The sequence below is a fragment of the Cetorhinus maximus genome, chromosome 22 (genome assembly GCF_964194155.1).
Source record: "Cetorhinus maximus chromosome 22, sCetMax3.hap1.1, whole genome shotgun sequence".
Lineage (NCBI taxonomy): Eukaryota > Metazoa > Chordata > Chondrichthyes > Lamniformes > Cetorhinidae > Cetorhinus > Cetorhinus maximus.
The window spans coordinates 5,201,498-5,221,047 of NC_135900.1; the positions used below are offsets into that span (position 1 = coordinate 5,201,498).

Consider the following 19,550-nt stretch of genomic DNA (forward strand, 5'->3'; position numbering starts at 1 on the left):
CACCTGAATCTACTGTCCTTGTCCTTCTAGATGGTAGAGGTCGTGGGTTTGGAAGGTGCAGTCATCTTGCAGATGGTGGTGGAGGGAGTGAATGGTGGATGGGCTGCCAGTCAAGTGGGCTGCACTGTGCTGGATGGTGTTGTGCTTGTTGGAGCTGCACTCGTCCAGGATAATCAGAGTATTCCATCACACTCCTGACTTGTGCCTTGGAATACTCCTACTATTCTTATGTTCTTATGAAAAACTGAATAACTATCAGGAAAGATTGAATAAGTTGAGGCTTTTTTATTGAGAAAACTGAGGGGTGAACTAATGGAGATCTTGTAAAAAATTTTTAAAGGGTTTTTACAAGAATACAGAAAAGATATTTTCACCTGTGGTGTGGCGCGCCAAAAGGTGGGGGCTGTAAATATAAGGTAGTCACTAATAAATCCAAGGGGGAGTTCAGGAGTGAGTTTGTATAACTTGCTGCCACAAGACATTATTGAGGTGAATAGCATAGATGCATATATGAGGAAGCAGGATACTCAAATGAGTGATGAAGGAAAGGCTAAGATAGTGGGAGAAGATTTTGTGCCAAGCAAAATTCTGGCACCCAGCTGTTAGGTTAGTTAGAATGTGCAGTGCAGAAACAGGCCATGCACTGTGGGCATCTCACCTCGTGTAGGAACGATAAAGTCATCAATTTATTCCCACTTTTCTTTTTTCCTCACCTGAGCAGCATTATGGGAGACTTGTATATTGTTTTTAGCATGTAATCATATTTCATTACTGACGAGCACAAACTCTATCTTCCCTAATCAATTTCCTGACATTGAGGATCATCAGGGTAGTGTCCTCGGCCCAACCATTTTCAGCTGCTTCATCAATGACCTTCCTTCCATCATAGGTCAGAAGTGGGGATGTTTGCTGATGACCGCACATGTTTGCTGGATGTGCAGAACTATTTGTGACTTCTCAGATGCTGAAGCAGTCCATGTCCAGGTTTTGCTGCATTTGGACAATATCCAGGCTTGGGCTGACAAGTGGCAAGTAACATTTATGCCCCACAAGTGCCAGGCAATGACCATCTCCAACAAGAGAGAATCTAACCATCGCCCCTTGACATGCAATGGCGTTACCATTGCTGAATCCCGCACTATCAACATCTGGGGGGTTACCATTGACCAGAAACTGAACTGGACTAGCCATATAAATACTGTGGCTACAAGAGCAGGTTAGAGGCTGGGAATCCTGTGGCGAGTAACTCACCTCCTGACTCCTCCTCAAAGCCTGTTCACCATCTACAAGGCACAAGTCAGGAGTGTGATGGAATACTCTCCACTTGCCTGGATGAGTGTAGCTTCAACAACACGCAAAGCTCAACACCATCTAGGAGAAAGCAGCCCACTTGATTTGCATCCCATCCACAAACATCACTCTCTCTCCTCCACTGTCTACAGTGGCAGCAGTGTGCACCATCGACAAGATGTGCTGCAGAAACTCACCAAGGCTCCTTACACAGCACCTTCCAAACCCACAACCACTACCACCTCGAAGGACAGGGGCAGCAGATACATGGAACACCACCACCTGGAATTTCCCCTCCAAGCCCCTCACCATCCTGACTTGGAAATATATCACCGTTCCTTCACTGTCGCTGGGTCAAAATCCTGGAACTCCCTCCCTAACAGCACAGTGGGTGTACCTACACCACATGGACTACAGCGGTTCTAGATGGCAGCTCACCACCACCTTCTCAAGGGGCAATTAGGGATGGGCAATCAATGCTGGCCTTGCCAGCAACGCCCACACCCCATAAATGAACCCCAAAAAAAAAAGGACACATGCAATTTGCAGTCAATGAATTTAAAAGGCGCATACCAGACCAGCTTAGTTATTAACTTAAAGGATGGCCCACTCCTGTCCCTATGTAATCTTCAGGACTATAACCAAGCCCACAGAGCAATGGGAAATGGCTGAGTGATCAGCTGCACATCAGTAACTGAGAGTTGTGATTCAGTGTCTTTAACTCAAACATCATCTTCACAATTAAATGTATTGCTTCCAATCTTTGGCAGAAAATGGAGATCCCAAAGTACTTGAGGAACATGCATCATAACTTACAAATCAAGCTTATCTTAACCGGGATGATGAAACAAGTTATTGCAAGCTTGCCTGCAGGAATTCATCTTAAATTTAATCCTTTATTTCCTTCAGTCTATCCTTGGCACCATGCCTTAACTGCCTGGGCCTTAAACTCGAGTTCCCACCCTAAGCCTCTCTCTCCTTTTAGGACCTTCCTGTAAACTTACCTCACCTGTCCCAAGTTCTCTTGTGGAGCTTGGTACCAAATCGTGTGAAACGTCTTTGGATTTCTTGCTGGAGGTAGTGTATAAAGGCAAGTCATATCATATTGCGCAGTATTTACAATACTGAATTGGGTCACTTTTTTTTATTTATTCTTTCATGGGATGTGGCCTTCGCTGGCTGGGCCAGCATTTATTACCCATCCCTAGTTGCTCTTTGAAGATGGTATTGAGCTGCCTTCCCGAACCACTGCAGTCCATGTGGTGTAGGTACACCCACAGTGCTGTTAGGAAGGGATTTTGACTCAGTGAAGGAACGGCGATATATTTCCAATTCAGAATGGTGAGTGACTTGGAGGGGAACTTCCAGCTGTTGGTGTTACCATCTATCTGCTGCCCTTGTCCTTCTAGATGATAGTGGTTGTGGGTGTGGAAGGTGCTGTCTAAGGAGCCTTGGTGAATTCCTGCAGTACATCTTGTAGATGGTACACACTGCTGCTACTGTGCATCGGTGGTGGAGGGAGTGAATGTTTGTGGATGTGGTGCCAGTCAAGGGGACTGCTTTGTCCTGGATGATGTCAAGCTTCTTCAGTGTTGTGGGAGCTGCACTCATCCAGGCAAGTGGGGAGTATTCCATCACACTCCTGACTTGTGCCTTGTAGATGGTGGACAGGCTTTGGGGAGTCGGGGTGAGTTACTCATCGCACTATTCCTAGCCTCTGACCTGCTCTTGTAGCAACAGTATTTACATAGCTAGTCCAGTTCAGTTTCTGGTCAATGGTAAACCCCAGGATGTTGATGGTGGGGGATTCAGTGATGGTAATGCAATTGAACATTATGGGGCAATGGTTAGATTCTCTCTTGTTGGAGATGGCCATTGCCTGGCACTTGTGGTGTGAATGTTACATGCCACTTGTCAGCCCAAGCCTGGATATTGTCCAGGTCTTGCTGCATTTGGACACGGACTGTTTCGGTATCTGAGGAGTCGTGAATGGTGCTGAACATTGTACAATCATCAGTGAACATCCCCACTTCTGACCTTATGATGGAGGGTTGGGCCAAGGACACTACCCTAAGGAACTCCTGCAGTGATGTCTTGGAGTTGAGATGACAGATCTCCAACAACCACAGCCATCCCCGATTCCCATTGACTCCAGTTTTGCTAGGGCTCCTTGATGACACACTGTCAAATGCTGCCTTGATGTCAAGGGCCGTCACTCTCACTTCACCTTGGAAGTTCAACTCTTTTGTCCATAAGTAGGCATAAGGGTAGGCTGATGGGGTGGCAATTGGCCGGGTTGGATTTGTCTTGCTTTTTGTGTACAGGACATATCTGGGCAATTTTCCACATAGCCGGGAAGATAACAGTCTAGTAGATGTACTGGAAGAGTTTGGCTAGGGGTGTGATAAGTTCTGGAGCACAGGTCTTCAATACTATTGCTGGAATATTGTCAGGACCCATAGCGCTTGCAGTATCCAGTGCCTTCAGCTGTTTTCTTGATATCACGTGGAGTGATATGCTACCATTTGTCAGTCTAACCACCTTTTAGCCTCTACTCTGGTCTCTGGCAAGGTTGCTATCTATTCAATAGTTTGTTCCCAACTCTACCTGTTCTGACCTTTTTTAATAACAAGTAATGTTCCCTCTCAGCTGCGTCAGTGTGTGGCTGAGCAGCAAACAATGCACTGTGCAGCGGGATAAACAAGCCATGCACAAGCTGCTGTCCCTCTAAGATATGTGCATGAGTTGCCACGCAGTAGTCTTAAAGGGGCGGCACAGCAAAGTGGCCAAAGCAGAAGGGGATTTGGAGGCAGCATTGGTCATTGGTCGCATGTCTCCTCTCAATGTTGAAGGCATCTTCTACATCTACTATGTTACCCTTGTTTAACCCTTGTTGCTACCTTCTGCTTTGAATTCTATTGTATCATCATGTACTTCATTAATTTGTATTATTTGATTTATGAAGAGCAAGAGTTGTAAGGTTGCAGGGAGAAACAATTATCTCCTTGAAATATTGCTGAAAAAAAAGAGACCTGGTATCTGAAATATTGCTGAAAAAAGAGACAAGGTATCGAAGCTTTTCATCTTGCACCCAGCAGAACAGCTATGCAAGATAAACCAACAGTGAAGGGAACAATGGTTTATACTACCTGAGAAGAGAGTGCTGATAGAGGTGTTTGCCACGGAGAATGCAGCAGAGAGCTTTTAACTTCCTAGCTTTTGTTTCAAATTCAAAGCAAGCAGGTCGACTCTGGTCAAGGCACTGACATGGAATGGCTGTCCCCCAGGCTTCTCCTTAATTGGAAAAGGAGTAATGCGTGGATACGCTCCTTCCTTCTGAAAAGCTGCCCTGATAAGTGCAAGGTGAAAAGCTTTGGCAGCATGGCTTTTTTTTCAACAATACATGAGTTCTGTGCTGCCAAACGACTATCTCCGATAGAAACATTTTTGACATGGAGGTACCAGAGAGAGGTTAGTAATGCAGGTTAATCATTTTGTTCAAATTTCTACATTATAACTAACCCTTACTACCTAGTAGTGCTTTTAAATCTATTATTACATATGGGCTGGATGGTAATAATGAGCAGAATAAGTATCAATTATCTGGAGATAAGTCAAAGTTGTGGGTGTTTTGTTGAATTCTGACTCACTCTGAAGTAATTTTAGCTGAATTGCCCTGTCTATTTTTTTGCAGATCACTTAAGTTGTCTTTTTAAATGTGTTCTTAAAAATTTGCATGGTGGACATTGAGCAGTGATCATATAAAATGTTCAAAATGAAGCAATTAGATAAGGTCAATACAGAGCAACTATTTCTTCTAGGGGAATAGTCTAGAACAAGGGGACATAACCTTAAAAGTTGAGTTAAGCCATTTAGGAGAGAAATCAGGAAACACTTTAGATGTAGACTGGATGCAGCTTCTGGCTGGGGTGAGGAGGGTGGGGGGGTGGTCTAGAACAGGGGGTCACAGTCTCAGGATACAGGGTAGACCATTTAGGACTGAGATGAGGAGAAACTTCTTCACTCAGAGGGTGGTGAACTTGAGGAATTCTCCACCACAGAAGTCTGTGGAGGCCAAGTTACTGAATATATTTTAAGAAGGAAATAGATTTCTTGGCTCTAAAGACATCTAGGGGAATGGGGAGAGAGCGGGAGTACGGCGTTGAGATGGAGGATCAGCCATGATCATATTGAATGTTGGAGCAGGCTCAAAGGGCTGAATGACCCAGTCCTGCTCCTATTTTCTATGTTTCTATGTCTCCATCACTATGGAAATGGTACATTGAAGGTCTCTTCAGACTGACTTGGCCCAGAAGGTGATTGTTTCTCTTTACAAAAGGATGATGCCAAAATTACCTCCTCCACTTCTACCTCCAACACTTGGAAGGACAATTTGAACTCTGAGCTGTAAGGGTCTGAACAACATGAGTGTGTCTCACTTGTGAATTCAAAATTACTTGGTTGTCCTTGCAATCCATATGGATAAAAATCTAGTTCCAGATTGGCTTTACGTCTAGGAGGAACTTTGTGTAATGAGTTTCGTACATCTCATCGAGTGTTTAATTGCTGCTCCGATCTGCAGTTACTCCAGACCCCGAGGTGGGGCATTTACTTGTGAGGAATGATCTTAATGCCTGTTTTCATTCTAGAGTGTGCCCAATACTAGTTGCCCTAAGGTTTGATACAACTAATCGGCTTGCCTCTTACACAGGTAGTTAAGCATCAACCACATTGCTGTCGACAGTTGCATAATAAGCCGAGACCTGATAAGGACAGCAGCTTTCCTTCCCTAAAGGACATTGTTGGTAAATCTTTAGGATTTTCCAATTTCATGGTAGCTTTACTGAAACCAAATGTCTGAACAGCTTCCAAAATCCTGTTTGGTGTTTGAAATTGTCCTTTTAGATGACTAGTCCAGTACCATGACCACTACCTGATCATAACCCACGATCATGACGTTTAGGGAAAGTTTTTTATCTTGGGTTTTTTTAATCTTGTCCTAACTTCTAATGGAATTGTCATTTTTGATATTCTTCCAAGGCATTTGGCACGGGAACCTCTAGCACTTAACATTTGCTTTGGTTGTTGAATGCTGACAGCCACCATTCATGATAATGCAGATTGTCTAGTTCATGTTTGCCAATTTCCCAATATTGATGATCTCCTGCCTAACTGTAGCTGTTAGCTCTCTGCCTTCCTCCCATGTATTTGAGCTATTCAGCATTATACTTCCCTTGTCAACTAGCAAGATTAATAATTTCCTACAACACTGCTCCCCATGACAGCAAGAATCCCAGCATCACAGGATCTTCTATTCAACCCTTGCCACCCGTTCTGTTTTTAATTTTACTCCTCATTAGTGAAAAATTTCTTCATGAGTGTGTACAATTGTAAACTCTTTGTCATTTTAAAGTAAATTTATCAGGTTTGGGGGGAAAAAAAGGTTTGGATAATTTTGGGTATGACATGATCTGAAATACCCCTGCATTAAAAACGTGGGACTTGGGCCAGGATTAAGGTTACCAATCCTCCAGAATTGGCTTGGATTCTCCAGGAATTAAAGATTAATATCCAGGACACTCCTGGAAGTAAAAACCCAGGAGAAAAATCATCAGGACATGAAAATAAATTCTAATTTTTATTTTCTTTCACGATATGAAAATTGGAGATGGATGTGGCAAGAAAGACTGTCTTGTCTGAAAGTCCAGCCAGAGAATGAATTTTTATCTCCCAATTGGTGATGAGAAGCTGGGGCACCATGGAGATAGAGGTGTTAGGTGACCAATGATGAGGCCAGGATGGTGTTATAAGGTCCTGTCTCCATTAAGCAAGCAATTAAGAAGAAATATGGCATGTTGGCCTTTTTTGCAAGGGGATGAGAGTGCAGGATTACAGTCTTGTTACAATTGTACAGGGCTTTGAGACCTCCTCTAGAATAATGTGTGTCGTTTTGGTATATTTAAGGAGAGATATCGTTGCATTGGAGGCACTATAGTGAAGATTCACTAAGTTGGTCCCTAGGTTGATTAAATTGGACCCATTACTATTTGGAGTTTAGAAGAATGAGAGACGATCATATTGAAACATACAAGATTCTAAAAGAGCTCAAGAGGGTAGACGCTGTTCTTCTGGTCAGGGGAACAGTCTCGGGATAAGGGGCTGATCATTTAAGACCAAGATGAGAAATTACTTTACTCAAAGGGTTGTGAATCTTTGGCATTTTCTACCCCAGAGGGTTACGGATGCTCCATTATTAAATACGTTTATGGCTGAGACAGATTTTCGGTGTCTCAGGGAATCGAGGGATATGGGAGCAGTTGGGAAAGTGAAGTTGAAGCCAGAGGTCGGCCGTGATTGTATTGAATGGCAGAGCAAGCTTGACGGGCCATATGGTCTACTCCTATTGTGTTCATTAAAATCTCGTGGGCAGGTATAAATAATCAAAGGGTAATGGAATCCTGTCCTTGATCTTGAGGAACAGAATACAAGAGAATAGAAGTCCTGCTTCCATTATACAAAGCCCTGTGAACAGTGCTGGGCACCTAACTTTGAAGGGCATGTTGGTCTTCGGAGGGAATGCAGTGTAGATTTACCAGAATGATACCTGGATTCCCAGGTATAGGAGGTGAGATTACACAAACTAGTGTCATATTCTTTGGAATTTAGAAGGTTATTGGGGATTTGATATTTAAGCTATTAAGGGGATCAATTAAGGTAGATAGAGAGAAACTACTTCCACTGGTTGAAATCCAGGATTAGGGGACATAATGTAACACTTGGGACAACTCCGTTCAGGAGTGAAATTGGGAAACACTTCTACACAGGGTGGTAGAAGTTTGGAACTCTTTCACAAGTGGCAATCTGTTAGATCAGTTGTTAGTTCTAAGTCTGATATTAAGATTATTGTTAAGCAAAAGTATTAAGGGATATGGGGCATAGGTGGGTATATGGAGTTCAGCCACTGTTCAACCATGATCTCATTGGTACAGGTTTGAGGGATTGAATGGCCTCCTTCTGTTCCTATTTCCCTGTTCTGCTTCACTTAACATTGTTGCCCCAATGTTTGTAGGCTGTTTTTATTTACCCTCACTCAATCCTACAATTCGACAATAATAGGTTGGGAAAATAATTTTCCTTGTGAGTTTCCACTCAGTTAGCAATCAAATTTGAGCTCTTGTGATATCGACTGCATGAAGAACATGGTCACTGGAATAAATGAATTTCCCAGGAATTCAGGTAGGAAATGCCTGTATAAAAATGACATTTAACCCTTGGCTCAATCTAGTGATGCTTTCAACATTTAGGATGCGGATGCGTTTTTTTCCCCACCAGTAGGACCCCTGCATTTTGACTGTTTAGCGATGGGTTTTGAGCCAAGACTTATTCAAAAATGGCTGCATATCAACAACCTGCATTTACAAAGAATAAAGAAAAGTACAGCCCAGGAACAGGCCCTTCGGCCCTCCAAGCCTGCGCCGATCACATTGCCCGTCAACTAAAGCATTTTGCACTTCCGGGGTCTGTATCCCTCTATTCCCATCCTATTCATGTATTTGTCAAGCTGCCTCTTAAACACCACTATCGTACCTGCTTCCACCACCTCCTCTGGCAGCGAATTCCAGACACTCACTACCCTCTGCGTAAAAAACTTGCCCCGCACATCTCCTCTATAGTTTTCTCCTCTCACCTTAAATCTATGTCCCCTAGTAATTGACTCTTCCACCCTGGGAAAAAGCTTCTGACTATCTACTCTGTCCATGCAACTCATAATTTTGTAAACATCTATCAAGTCGCCCCTCAATCTCTGTCGCTCTAGTGAGAACAATCCAAGTTTCTCCAACCTTTACTCATAGCTAATAACCTCCAGACCAGGCAGCATCCTGGTAAACCTCCTCTGCACCCTCTCCAATGCCTCCATATCCTTCTGGTAATGTGGCGACCAGAATTGCACGCAATATTCCAAGTGTGGCTTAACCAAGGTTCTATACAGCTGCAGCATGACTTCCCAGCTTTTATACTCAATACCCCTGCCAATGAAGGCAAGCATGCCATATGCCTTCCTGACTACCTTATCCACCTGCGTTGCCACTTTCACCCAGATCCCTCTGCCCGTCGATGCACTTAAGGGTTCTGCCATTTACTGTATAATTCCTGCCTGTATTAGACCTTCCAAAATGCATTACCTCGCATTCCCAAGTCTCCAAACGATCTATATCCCGTTCTATCCTTTGACAATCCTCTTCACTATCTGCAAGTCCTCCAACCTTAGTGTCGTCTGCAAACTTACTAATTAGTCCAGTTACATTTTCCTCCAAATCCATTTATGTATACTACAAACAGCAAAGGTCCCAGCACTGATCCCTGCGGAACTCCACTAGTCACAGCTCTCCATTCAGAAAAGTACCCTTCCACTGCTACCCTCTGTCTTCTATGACCAAGCCAATTCTGTATCCATCTTGCCAGCTCACCTCTGATCCCGTGTGACTTTACCTTCTGTACCAGTCTGCCATGAGGGACCTTGTCAAAGGCCTTACTGAAATCCATGTATATAACATCCACTGCCCTTCCATCGTCGATCATCTTTGTCACTTCCTCGAAAAACTCGATCAAGTTAGTGAGACACGACCTCCCTTTCACAAAACCATGCTGCCTCTCACTAATATGCCCATTTGCTTCCAAATGGTAGTAAATCCTGTCACGAAGAATCTTCTCCAATAATTTCCCTACCACTGATGTAAGGCTCACCAGCCTGTAATTTCCTGGATTATCCCTGCTACCCTTCTTAAACAACGGAACAACATTGGCCATTCTCCAGTCCTCTGGGATCTCACCCGTAGCCAGTGAGGATACAAAGATTTCTGTCAAGGCCCCAGCAATCTCCTCCCTTGCCTCCCTCAGTACTCTGGGGTAGATCCCATCTGGCCCTGGGGACTTATCCACCTTAATATTCTTCAAGACTCCCAACACCTTTTTTGATCTCAACATGACCCAGGCTATCTACACACTCTTCCCTAGACAAATCGACCGCTAAGTCCTTCTCTTTGGTGAATACTGATGAGAAATATTCATTTAGTATCTCTCCCATTTCCTTTGGCTCCACACACAGATTCCCACCTCTGTCCCTGAGTGGGCCTATTCCTTCCCTGGCTACCCTCTTGCTTTTTACATATGTATAAAAGGCCTTGGGATTTTCCTTAATCCTGGTTTCCAGTGACTTTTCATGGCCCCTTTTAGCCTTCCTGACTCCTTGCTTAAGTTTCTTCCTACTTTCTTTATATTCTCCACGGGCTTCATCTGTTCCCAACCTTCTAGCCCTTACGAATGCTTCCCTTTTCTTTTTGACTAATCTCACAATATCCTTCGTTATCCAAGGTTCCTGAAACTTGCCATGCTTATCCTTCATCCCAGCAGGAACATGCCAGTCCTGAATTCTTATTGACTGACGTTTGAAAGCCCCCCACATGTCAGTTGTTGATTTGCCCTCAAACATCCGCCTCCAGTCTAGATTCCTCAGTTCCTGCCTAATATTGTTATAATTAGCCTTCCCCCAATTAAGCACCTTAACCCGAGGACTCCTGTTATCCTTATCCACCAGTACCTAAACTTACTGAATTATGGTCACTTTTCCCGAAATGCTCCCCTACTGAAACTTCGACCACCTGGCTGGGTTCATTCCCTAATACCAGGTCCAGTATTGCCCCTTCCCTAGTTGGACTATCTACACATTGTCTCAGGAAGCCTTCCTGGATGCACCTTACAAATTCTGCACCATCCAAACCCATAGCGCTAAATGATTCCCAGTCAATATAGGGAAAGTTAAAATCACCCACCACAACAACCCTATTGCTTTTACATCTTTCCAAAATCTGCCTACATAACTGTTCCTCAATCTCCCGCCGGCAATTGGGAGGCCTATAGTAAACCCCCAACATTGTGACTGAACCCTTCCTATTCTGGAGCTCTACCCATATTGCCTCGCTGCATGAGCCCACCAAGGTGTCCTCCTGTCGTACAGCTGTGATATTCTCCTTAACCAGCAGTGCAACTCCCCCACCTCTTCTACATCCCTCTATCCTGCCTGAAACATCTAAATCCTGGAACCTTTATCTGCCAATCCTGTCCATCCTTCAACCAAGTCTCTGTAATAGCAATAACATCATAGTCCCAAGTACTAATCCAAGCTCTAAACTCATCTGCCTTGCCTGTTATACTTCTCGCATTGAAACAAATGCATTTCAGACCCCCAGTCCCACTGTGTTCAGTAATTTCTCCCTGCCTGCCCTTCCTCTTAGTCCTACTGGCCATATTCACTAGCTCCCAGTCATTTATTTCACCTGCTGACCTATTGCTCTGGTTCCCACCCCACTGACATACTAGTTTAAACCCTCCCAAGTGACACTAGCAAACATCGCAGCCAGGATATTGGTGCCCCTCCAGTTTAGATGCAACCCGTCCTTCTTGTACAGGTCCCATCAGCCCCGGAAGAGATCCCACTGATCCAGATATCAGAAACCCTCCCTCCTACACCATCTATTCAGCTGCACTATCTTCCTATTTCTAGCCTCACTGGCACGTGGCACAGGGAGTAATCCTGAGATTACAACCCTAGAGGTCCTGTTTTTTAACTTTCTGCCTAACTCCCTGAACTCTCGCTGCAGGACCTCGTCACCCTTCCTACCTTTGTCGTTAATACCAATGTGTACCACGACCTCTGGCTGTTCTCCCTCCCCCTTCAGAATGTCCCGTACCCGACCAGAGACATCCTGGACCCTGGCACCAGGGAGGCAACATACCATCCTGGTGTCTCTTTCACGACCACAGAACCGCCTATCTGAGCCCCTGACTGTAAAGTCCCCTATGACAATTGCTCTTCTGTGCTTTGACCCCCTCCTGCTGAACAACAGAGACAGCCGTGGGGCCACTGCTCTGGCTACTGCTGTTGTTTTCCCCTGATAGGCCATCCCCTCCAACAGTATCCAAAATGGTATACCTGTTAGAGAGTGGGTCAGCCACAGGGGATTTCTGCACTGACTGCCTGCCCCTTCTAGCGGTCACCCATCTATCTGCCTGTACCTTGGGTGTGACCACGTCTCCAAAGCTCCTGTCAATGACGCTTTCCGCCACCTGAATGCTCCTAAGTGCATCCAACTGCTGCTCCAACCGATCCATGCGGGTATGTGAGGAGTTGCAATCGGGTACACTTCCTGCAGATGTAGTTGTCCGGGACACTTGAAGCGTCACAGATTTCCCACATCCCACAGGTGAGGTATTTCACCCCAGCAACTGCCATTTCTAGAACTATTTAATAAATTAATTTAAATCTAATAACTGCTTATTGACTCCTTATTGACTATATGTTCCCTAGGGCTAGATTTCTACTATAAATGCTAAATTCTAAGAACAGTAATCCCCTGATTCTGGTCTAGATACCCTCTACTTATTAATTAAGTGATTAATTTATTTGGTTTAATTAGTTTAACAATGTTTTAGTTTCAAATTCAGTGTAGATTCTCTAGCAGCCAATCAGGTCCCAGATTTACCGTGACGCCACTTTTTTTTCAAGACCCGAGGTCCGCGAATCCCCGAGGTCAGGTTTTTATAATCAGCACCCGGCAACTCGGGCCCTCCCGCTCTGCTACCCCGCGTCTCTGCCGCTCTCCTTGCGCTCTTTTATCCTGTTTTTTATAGTAAAAGCACTTTTTTTATAGTAAAACATCCCAAGGTGAATCACAGGATCATAAAGCGGAACATTTGACACTCTCACAGGGAGATATTGGACTGGTGGCCAAAAGCTTGGGTCAAAGGTTTTAAAAATTGAATTAAGGAGGGAATCCCAGAACTTGGGGCTTAGCCAGCTGAAGACATGGTTGATATTTGAGTGATTAAAATCTCAGCTGACAAGCCGATGGAAGTCAAGTTTGCTTGTTTGTTTCAATTTGAAGAGGTCACAGACAATAGCCCAGTGTTTAGTGACGTCTGGTCATTTGAGAGACACTGATCACCTTTTTGGTGTTGACCGATTTTTTTTGTACTCTGCTTGTCTTTGAAGAGAAGCTTTTAAAAATCAATACACACCACAATGTCCATCCAGGCAGCAGAAAGGCCACGCAAAGAACTAACCTACACAAGTTGACAGGGTAGACCTTTGAGTTAGGGATCAATTCTCCCAAATGGGCTAGTGTAGTACTTCACGTGAAGAGAAATTGAAACCATTTTGTACCAAGTGACTTTCATTGCATTTTACCTACTGTTATGGATGGGGAAAGAAAATTGGAAGTAAATCGAGGCAAGCAACGCTTCACCTAGTGTTAACTCGGTCCAATTTCAGAGAGGTTAAAGAGAGAATTGAGCACTAAATCTAGTCTGACACACCCAGTGCAATACTAAGGGAGTGCTGCACTGTTGGAGGTGCTATCTTTTAGCTGAGGTGTTAAAACTGAGGCCCCTGGGTGAACCAGATAGATTCCATGCCTCTTTTGAAGAAAATAATTCTTCCTTGTTCACTGGCCAATATTTTGCCCTTGACTCAACATAATTAAAGGAATAAATTAGCTTGTCATGATCACATTTACCATTTGTGAGAGCTTGCTGTGCATAAATTGGCTGTTGTTTTTCCTACATTACAACATTGACTGCACCTTATAAAATGCTTCACTGACTGTAGAATGCAATGGGACGTTCTGAAGTTGTGAAAGACACTTCTATTGCAAGTTACTTCTCTGAGAAGGGTGGTGTGAGAATTGCCTTCTGCAAGAAGTAGATCACCACATCGCTCAAGGGAGTGATAACATTGCTGAACCCAATTTGATGCCTGTTTTTCTAGCAGCCCCTCTCTCTCTCACTCTCATTCTTTCTCAATGTCTGTTTCAGTGACTCGGGATGTAAATATTTACCTGGGTGAATCTGAGGGGAGGAACAGTCCTTCGAAAGATGACGATTCCCTGCTTCATCCTGGCAATTTGACCAGCACATCAGATGAAGCAAGTCGACTGGAAACTGGTGTCGAGGTAGGACATTTTTATCACCTTTTTTGATATGGATGCACAATTTTGAAATGTAGGTTTTCAGTTTATTAGAATGCTACAAGCATGAATTGCTGATTAAAAGTGAATTGTTAAAATGGTCATGTTTTGAGTTTTCTATTGCTCAATGAATCAGTAACTAAAGTCCACAAATTAAAAAGGCAACACTGATGAAAACGAAGCAAAGGATAGAGGCAATATTCCCCCCCCCCTCACCCCCCCGCCAAACAGAGGGCTATGTTTTAGCACAAACCGTAGCAAAGTCTATAACAACGTTGAAAGGGCATTGGAAAAAACGTTTGAAAATGGCAAATACTGTGATTGTATGGGAAGGCTTTAGTTTGAAATGAAGTAGTGCTGTCCCTTTTGTCACTGTTTTGATATACTCGCTGTAGCAGTGTGACACTTGATGCCTTAACAATGACCTTGGCACCAATGCTGCACACAAGTGAGCACTCAAATTTCCAATAGCTTTGGCAGGATTAATTATTCTACCCATCCCTTATTTCTATCCACAAATAATTGGGATATGTTTTGGGGATTACAGAAATTCCAACTGTTGAGCACCTTTTTTTTTGTACCAAGCCTAGATTTAGGTAAAGTTGGGCTTGCCAAATTCACTTGAAAAGGAATTAGTTATACACTCTAAGCCTTCATCATTGCTGGATCCAAATCCTGGAACTTTCTTCGGGACAGCACTGTGGGGACACCTTCACCACACAGACTGCGCCTACTCAAGAAGCAAGGAGGGGATGGGTAACAAATGCTGGCCTGGCCAATGATAAGTACATCTCTGGAATGGCCGTTTAACAAGAAAACAAGCGTATGTCAAACAGGAGTTAACTAGAATTAGCGAAAGGAGCTTAAACACTGGGACATAAATACAATAAGTTTAAAAGAGGCATTGGTGGTTCTTGTCTAAGTGGGATAACTTTTTAGAAACACATTGCATCTTGTGAAACCCAGTGCATTCACAAAATCTTGATGGAACTGAGGTTGACCTGGCTTTCAAATTCTCCGCTTAAATTCATCAAGTCTCAATTATGAATCAGTAACTGCATTCAAAAATGGTGATTTTGTGTTTTTCTGTTCACTGCCTTCCGATTGTAAATATGGATTTTTATCTGGAATTCTTGCCATAAAACCCATTACAAGCCTGAAAAGCCTAACTGAAATCAATTGCTGATTACATCATTTTGGGCATTTAGTTCAGTTTAGTTTAGTTTGAATTAAAATTTGAGTAGCGACCATTTTAAATATGAGCTGGGGACCTGGATTGTGCAATGGGTTAGACACTGGCTTCCTGGCTCTGGAGCCAGGCTGGACTCTAACTCTAGGATGTAGGTAAGCTTGGCCCGATGACCGAGAGTTCTTTGTGCAATGGGTATGGCCAGTCCAGTCCTGTTCCCGCTAGGCTGGGGGCTCTACAGCACAAGAGCCCTCCATTTGGTTGACCACGCCCACCCCATTCAGGCAGGCGTAAGGATAGCTGATGGAACATAATGTGAAATATTGCCATGGTGGTGCAGTAAGGGTGCCCCAGAGAGTCAGGCTTGAGGCATGTTGCTGGGGCAGGGAATAGAATTTGGTGCTAACGCTGACCAGCCTGAGATACAAAATGTTCACTTCCCCCCCACCCCTCATACTCTCCCCAGTCTACCATCCCTCGTCTTCATGAGCATAAGAAAATGTGACATGCGCTCTAGCTTTTTAATGCTGCATCTCAGAACAATTTCGTCTCCTGTCTGAGTGATGACACACAATATCAGTGCATATTGCTTCAGAAGCCCAGTGCAGTCTGTCATTAGCTGCAGACGACTCTGCAACTTCCAATGCTGTAGCAATCCTCAAGTACTTGCTGCAGCCATCTCTGCAGTCTTACTATATGCGGGGGGGTGGGGGGGGTGGTGGAATATCATTTACTCTTTCCTGATTCTTTTACTAAATTACGCAAATCTGCCTTGCCAACACGTTCTCCTTATTTACTCCGTCAGAGGCCTTCGTGATTTAATGGAGGTGTTTAGGATTTCCAGGATTTTAACAAACGAGTAATAAAATCATTGAACGGGAAAGCTGGAAAACGCTGTAAATTATTCCTAGGAAGAGTGGGAAGAACTTGTAGGTGCAGGGGAGATTTATTAGAATTGTCCTGGGGCATGAGGGGCTTCAGTTGTGTAGAGAGACTGGAGAAGCTGGGATTGTTCTCCTTAGAGCACAGGAGGTTAAGGGGGTTTTGTTGGAGGTGTTCAAAAATGGTGAAGGGTTTTGACCCAAGTGCGCTGGCAGGTAACCAGAAGACCGGATTTGAGGTAATTTGCAAAAGGATCAGAAGGGAGGTGGGATTTTTTAAAAAATTTTTTACATGGCAAGTTGTTGTAATCTGGAATGTGCTGCCTGAAAGGATGGTGGAAAACTGATTCGATAATAACTTTTTGGTTTGGATAAATACTTGGAAAGGGAGACATTTACAGGACTATGCAGAAAGAGTGAGGGACTAGAGACTAATTGGTTAGACCTTTCGAGGAGCTGGCATGGGCACTGGGCTGAATGACCTCCGACCTTGTAAGACACTGCGTGGACATTTTGTGTTGTTCCTCTGTAGGAAGCTGCGGATAGAAATAAAGGAAACGGCCTGTTCTTCAGGGATGGGAAGTGTCGAATTGATTACATCCTCGTGTACAGAAAATCTAACGTACAAACGGAGAAACGGGAGGTGTTTGAGAGAAACTTGAGAGCTGAAGGATTGAACCTTGAAAAGGAGGTAAGTCTGATTTATTATCTCTTTTTTTTAAAAAGCAACTGTTTGGTTATTTATAGTCTTACAATCAGCTTTCTTTAGCAGTTAGCAGCCTCGCAAGACCCCAGGAGGATCCCAGATAACCTCCCCTGACCCTGATCTTTTGGACATACCTTTCGAGTGCTGCAGGTTGAGCAATGGCACAGCTGCATTAAGGAGATGTAATCTAGGATTTTTTAAAATTCCGATTATAAGGTCCACCAGTGGCTAACATTTATTCATGTCTATCATTTGTTAAATATGTATTTGTGAATTTGATAGGTTAGAAGGATGTGCCCAAATTGAAGCTGCTGTGCTACTTGGATAGGAACAGGAGAGACCATTTAACCCCTCAAACCCGTTCTGCCATGCTTATTCCTTCATGGGATACGAGTGTAAGGCCAGCGTTTGCAGCCTATCCCCAATTGCCCTTTGAACTGAGTGGATTACTCAGCCATTTTCAGAGGGCAGTAAATAACCACATTGCTGTGGGTCTGGAGTCACATATAGGCCAGACCAGGTAAGAACAGCAGATTTCCTTCCCTCAGGAACGTTAGTGACCCAGATGGGTTTTTTACCACCAATCAATAATGGTTGCTATTACCGATTTTATTTAATTGAATTTAAGTTCCCCAGCTGCCCTGGGTGGGATTGGAGCACCTGACAATCGATGACAGTTGTCATGGTCACCATTACTGAGACTAGATTTTACATTCCAGATTTATTCATGGAGTTAGAATTCCACCAGCTGCTGTGGTGGGATTCGAACCCATTTCAACCCCGAACATTAGCCTAGGCCCCTGGGTTACTAGCCTAGCGACATTACCATGTCTCAGCCTCCCCATTGAATTAGATGATGACTGAATCTCAACTCCATCCTTTCAACTGACACCCCCCCCCACTTTACAGCAATGTATTTGAGGGAGAAAGTTCTGGATTTCCACTACTTTTTTTGTGTGAAGCAGAGCTTCCAGACCCCATCACCAGCGAAACAATGAATGACCCAGCTCTACTTTTAAGTTTATGCCTCCTTTTTAAAATAATTTCTGTACTTCAACCTGTTCTCTCTACGTTGGTTGGAAGCTGAATAATGGGGAATGCGCGGACAGACCAATGTTGGGGGATTTAATTCGTCGTTGTTTATAACTCTTCAAGAAATATTTTGGCAGAGTTTTTCCACTGGTAGTTAAATGAATATGTCAGACTCCACAGGATAGATTGTGTGGCTTACAGAACCTCCTTCAATCTATTTGCATGGAAAATGGTTTCATTCTAATTTTAATTAACAAAAAAGGTACATTTTGTCAAATTTTCCTTCGAATGGAAAAAAGAATATTGAGTCCATAATTTAGATGCGATCTGTAGCAGTTGGTCTCTCTCCTTTTGTCTGTTTTAAATTCAAACATATGAATACAAGGGACATCTGGGTCTATACTCGATGGAGTTTAGAAGGATGAGGGGGGATCTGATTGAAACTTACAGAATACTGAAAGGCCTGGATAGAGTGGACGTGGGGAAGATGTTTCCATTAGTAGGAGAGACTAGGACCCGAGGGCACAGCCTCAGAGTAAAGGGAAGACCTTTTAGAACAGAGATGAGGAGAAACTTCTTTAGCCAGAGAGTGGTGAATCTATGGAATTCATTGGCACAGAAGGCTGTGGAGGCCAGGTCATTGAGTGTATTTAAGACGGAGATAGATAGGTTCTTGATTGGTAAGGGGATCAAAGGTTACGGGGAGAAGGCGGGAGAATGGGGTTGAGAAACTTATCAGCCATGATTGAATGGCGGAGCAGACTCGATGGACCGAATGGCCTAATTTCTGCTCCTATGTCTTATGGACATGAATAGATCTGCTGGCCCACTGATCCTGGTGTAACTGTTACCAACCATGCCCCCATCTAACCACCCTCTGTCCATCAGCCAGGCAATCTCCTGGGAGAGGCAAAAAATAACATGGACCAATTCAAAAACCCCTGGGAAAGTTCCTCTCAGACCCCTGAAGATAATCGAACCCAGTCATGGTGACAGGGAGACACATCGCTCCACACGCCGACCACCTTCCCTGTATCATTTGGGTGGCTGCACTCGGGAGCTCTCCGCTTCCTGCTTTTCCCAATATTTTGATTCCCTGGTTTGCTTGGCACTCCCTCTGAGCCCTTCCGCCTTTTAGGGAAGGAATCCTGCCGCCCTTAACCGATCTGGGTGGGCCTACACGTGACTTCAGTTCCCATGCACTAGCCTGGTTAACCCTTAAGAGCCACTCGGTTGTATCAAACATGCAGCGATGCCGAGGAGGTGGCCCACCACCTCGGGCATGATGGAAATGGGGTAATAAATAAGTCTTGCCAGCTATGTTTCTGCTAAGCTGCCATGCGGTAGCCTGGAAGCTATTGTGTAGACCGTGTTTCATGATGCATAATGTGCAAACAACATTTTGAAGGAACCGTGCACTGAAAACAAAA

The 19,550-nt window shown here is 44.0% G+C and overlaps 1 protein-coding gene across 1 annotated transcript in view; it reads left to right on the forward strand.

Moving 5' to 3' along the window:
* Positions 1 to 19,550, forward strand: part of LOC144696418 (anoctamin-4) — a 172,675-nt gene that overhangs the window by 53,397 nt on the left and 99,728 nt on the right. The window contains exons 3-4 of the mRNA XM_078567672.1: positions 14,161 to 14,297; positions 16,915 to 17,073. Of these exons, the coding sequence (XP_078423798.1) occupies positions 14,161 to 14,297; positions 16,915 to 17,073 (296 nt within the window). The remainder of the gene's footprint in view (positions 1 to 14,160; positions 14,298 to 16,914; positions 17,074 to 19,550) is intronic.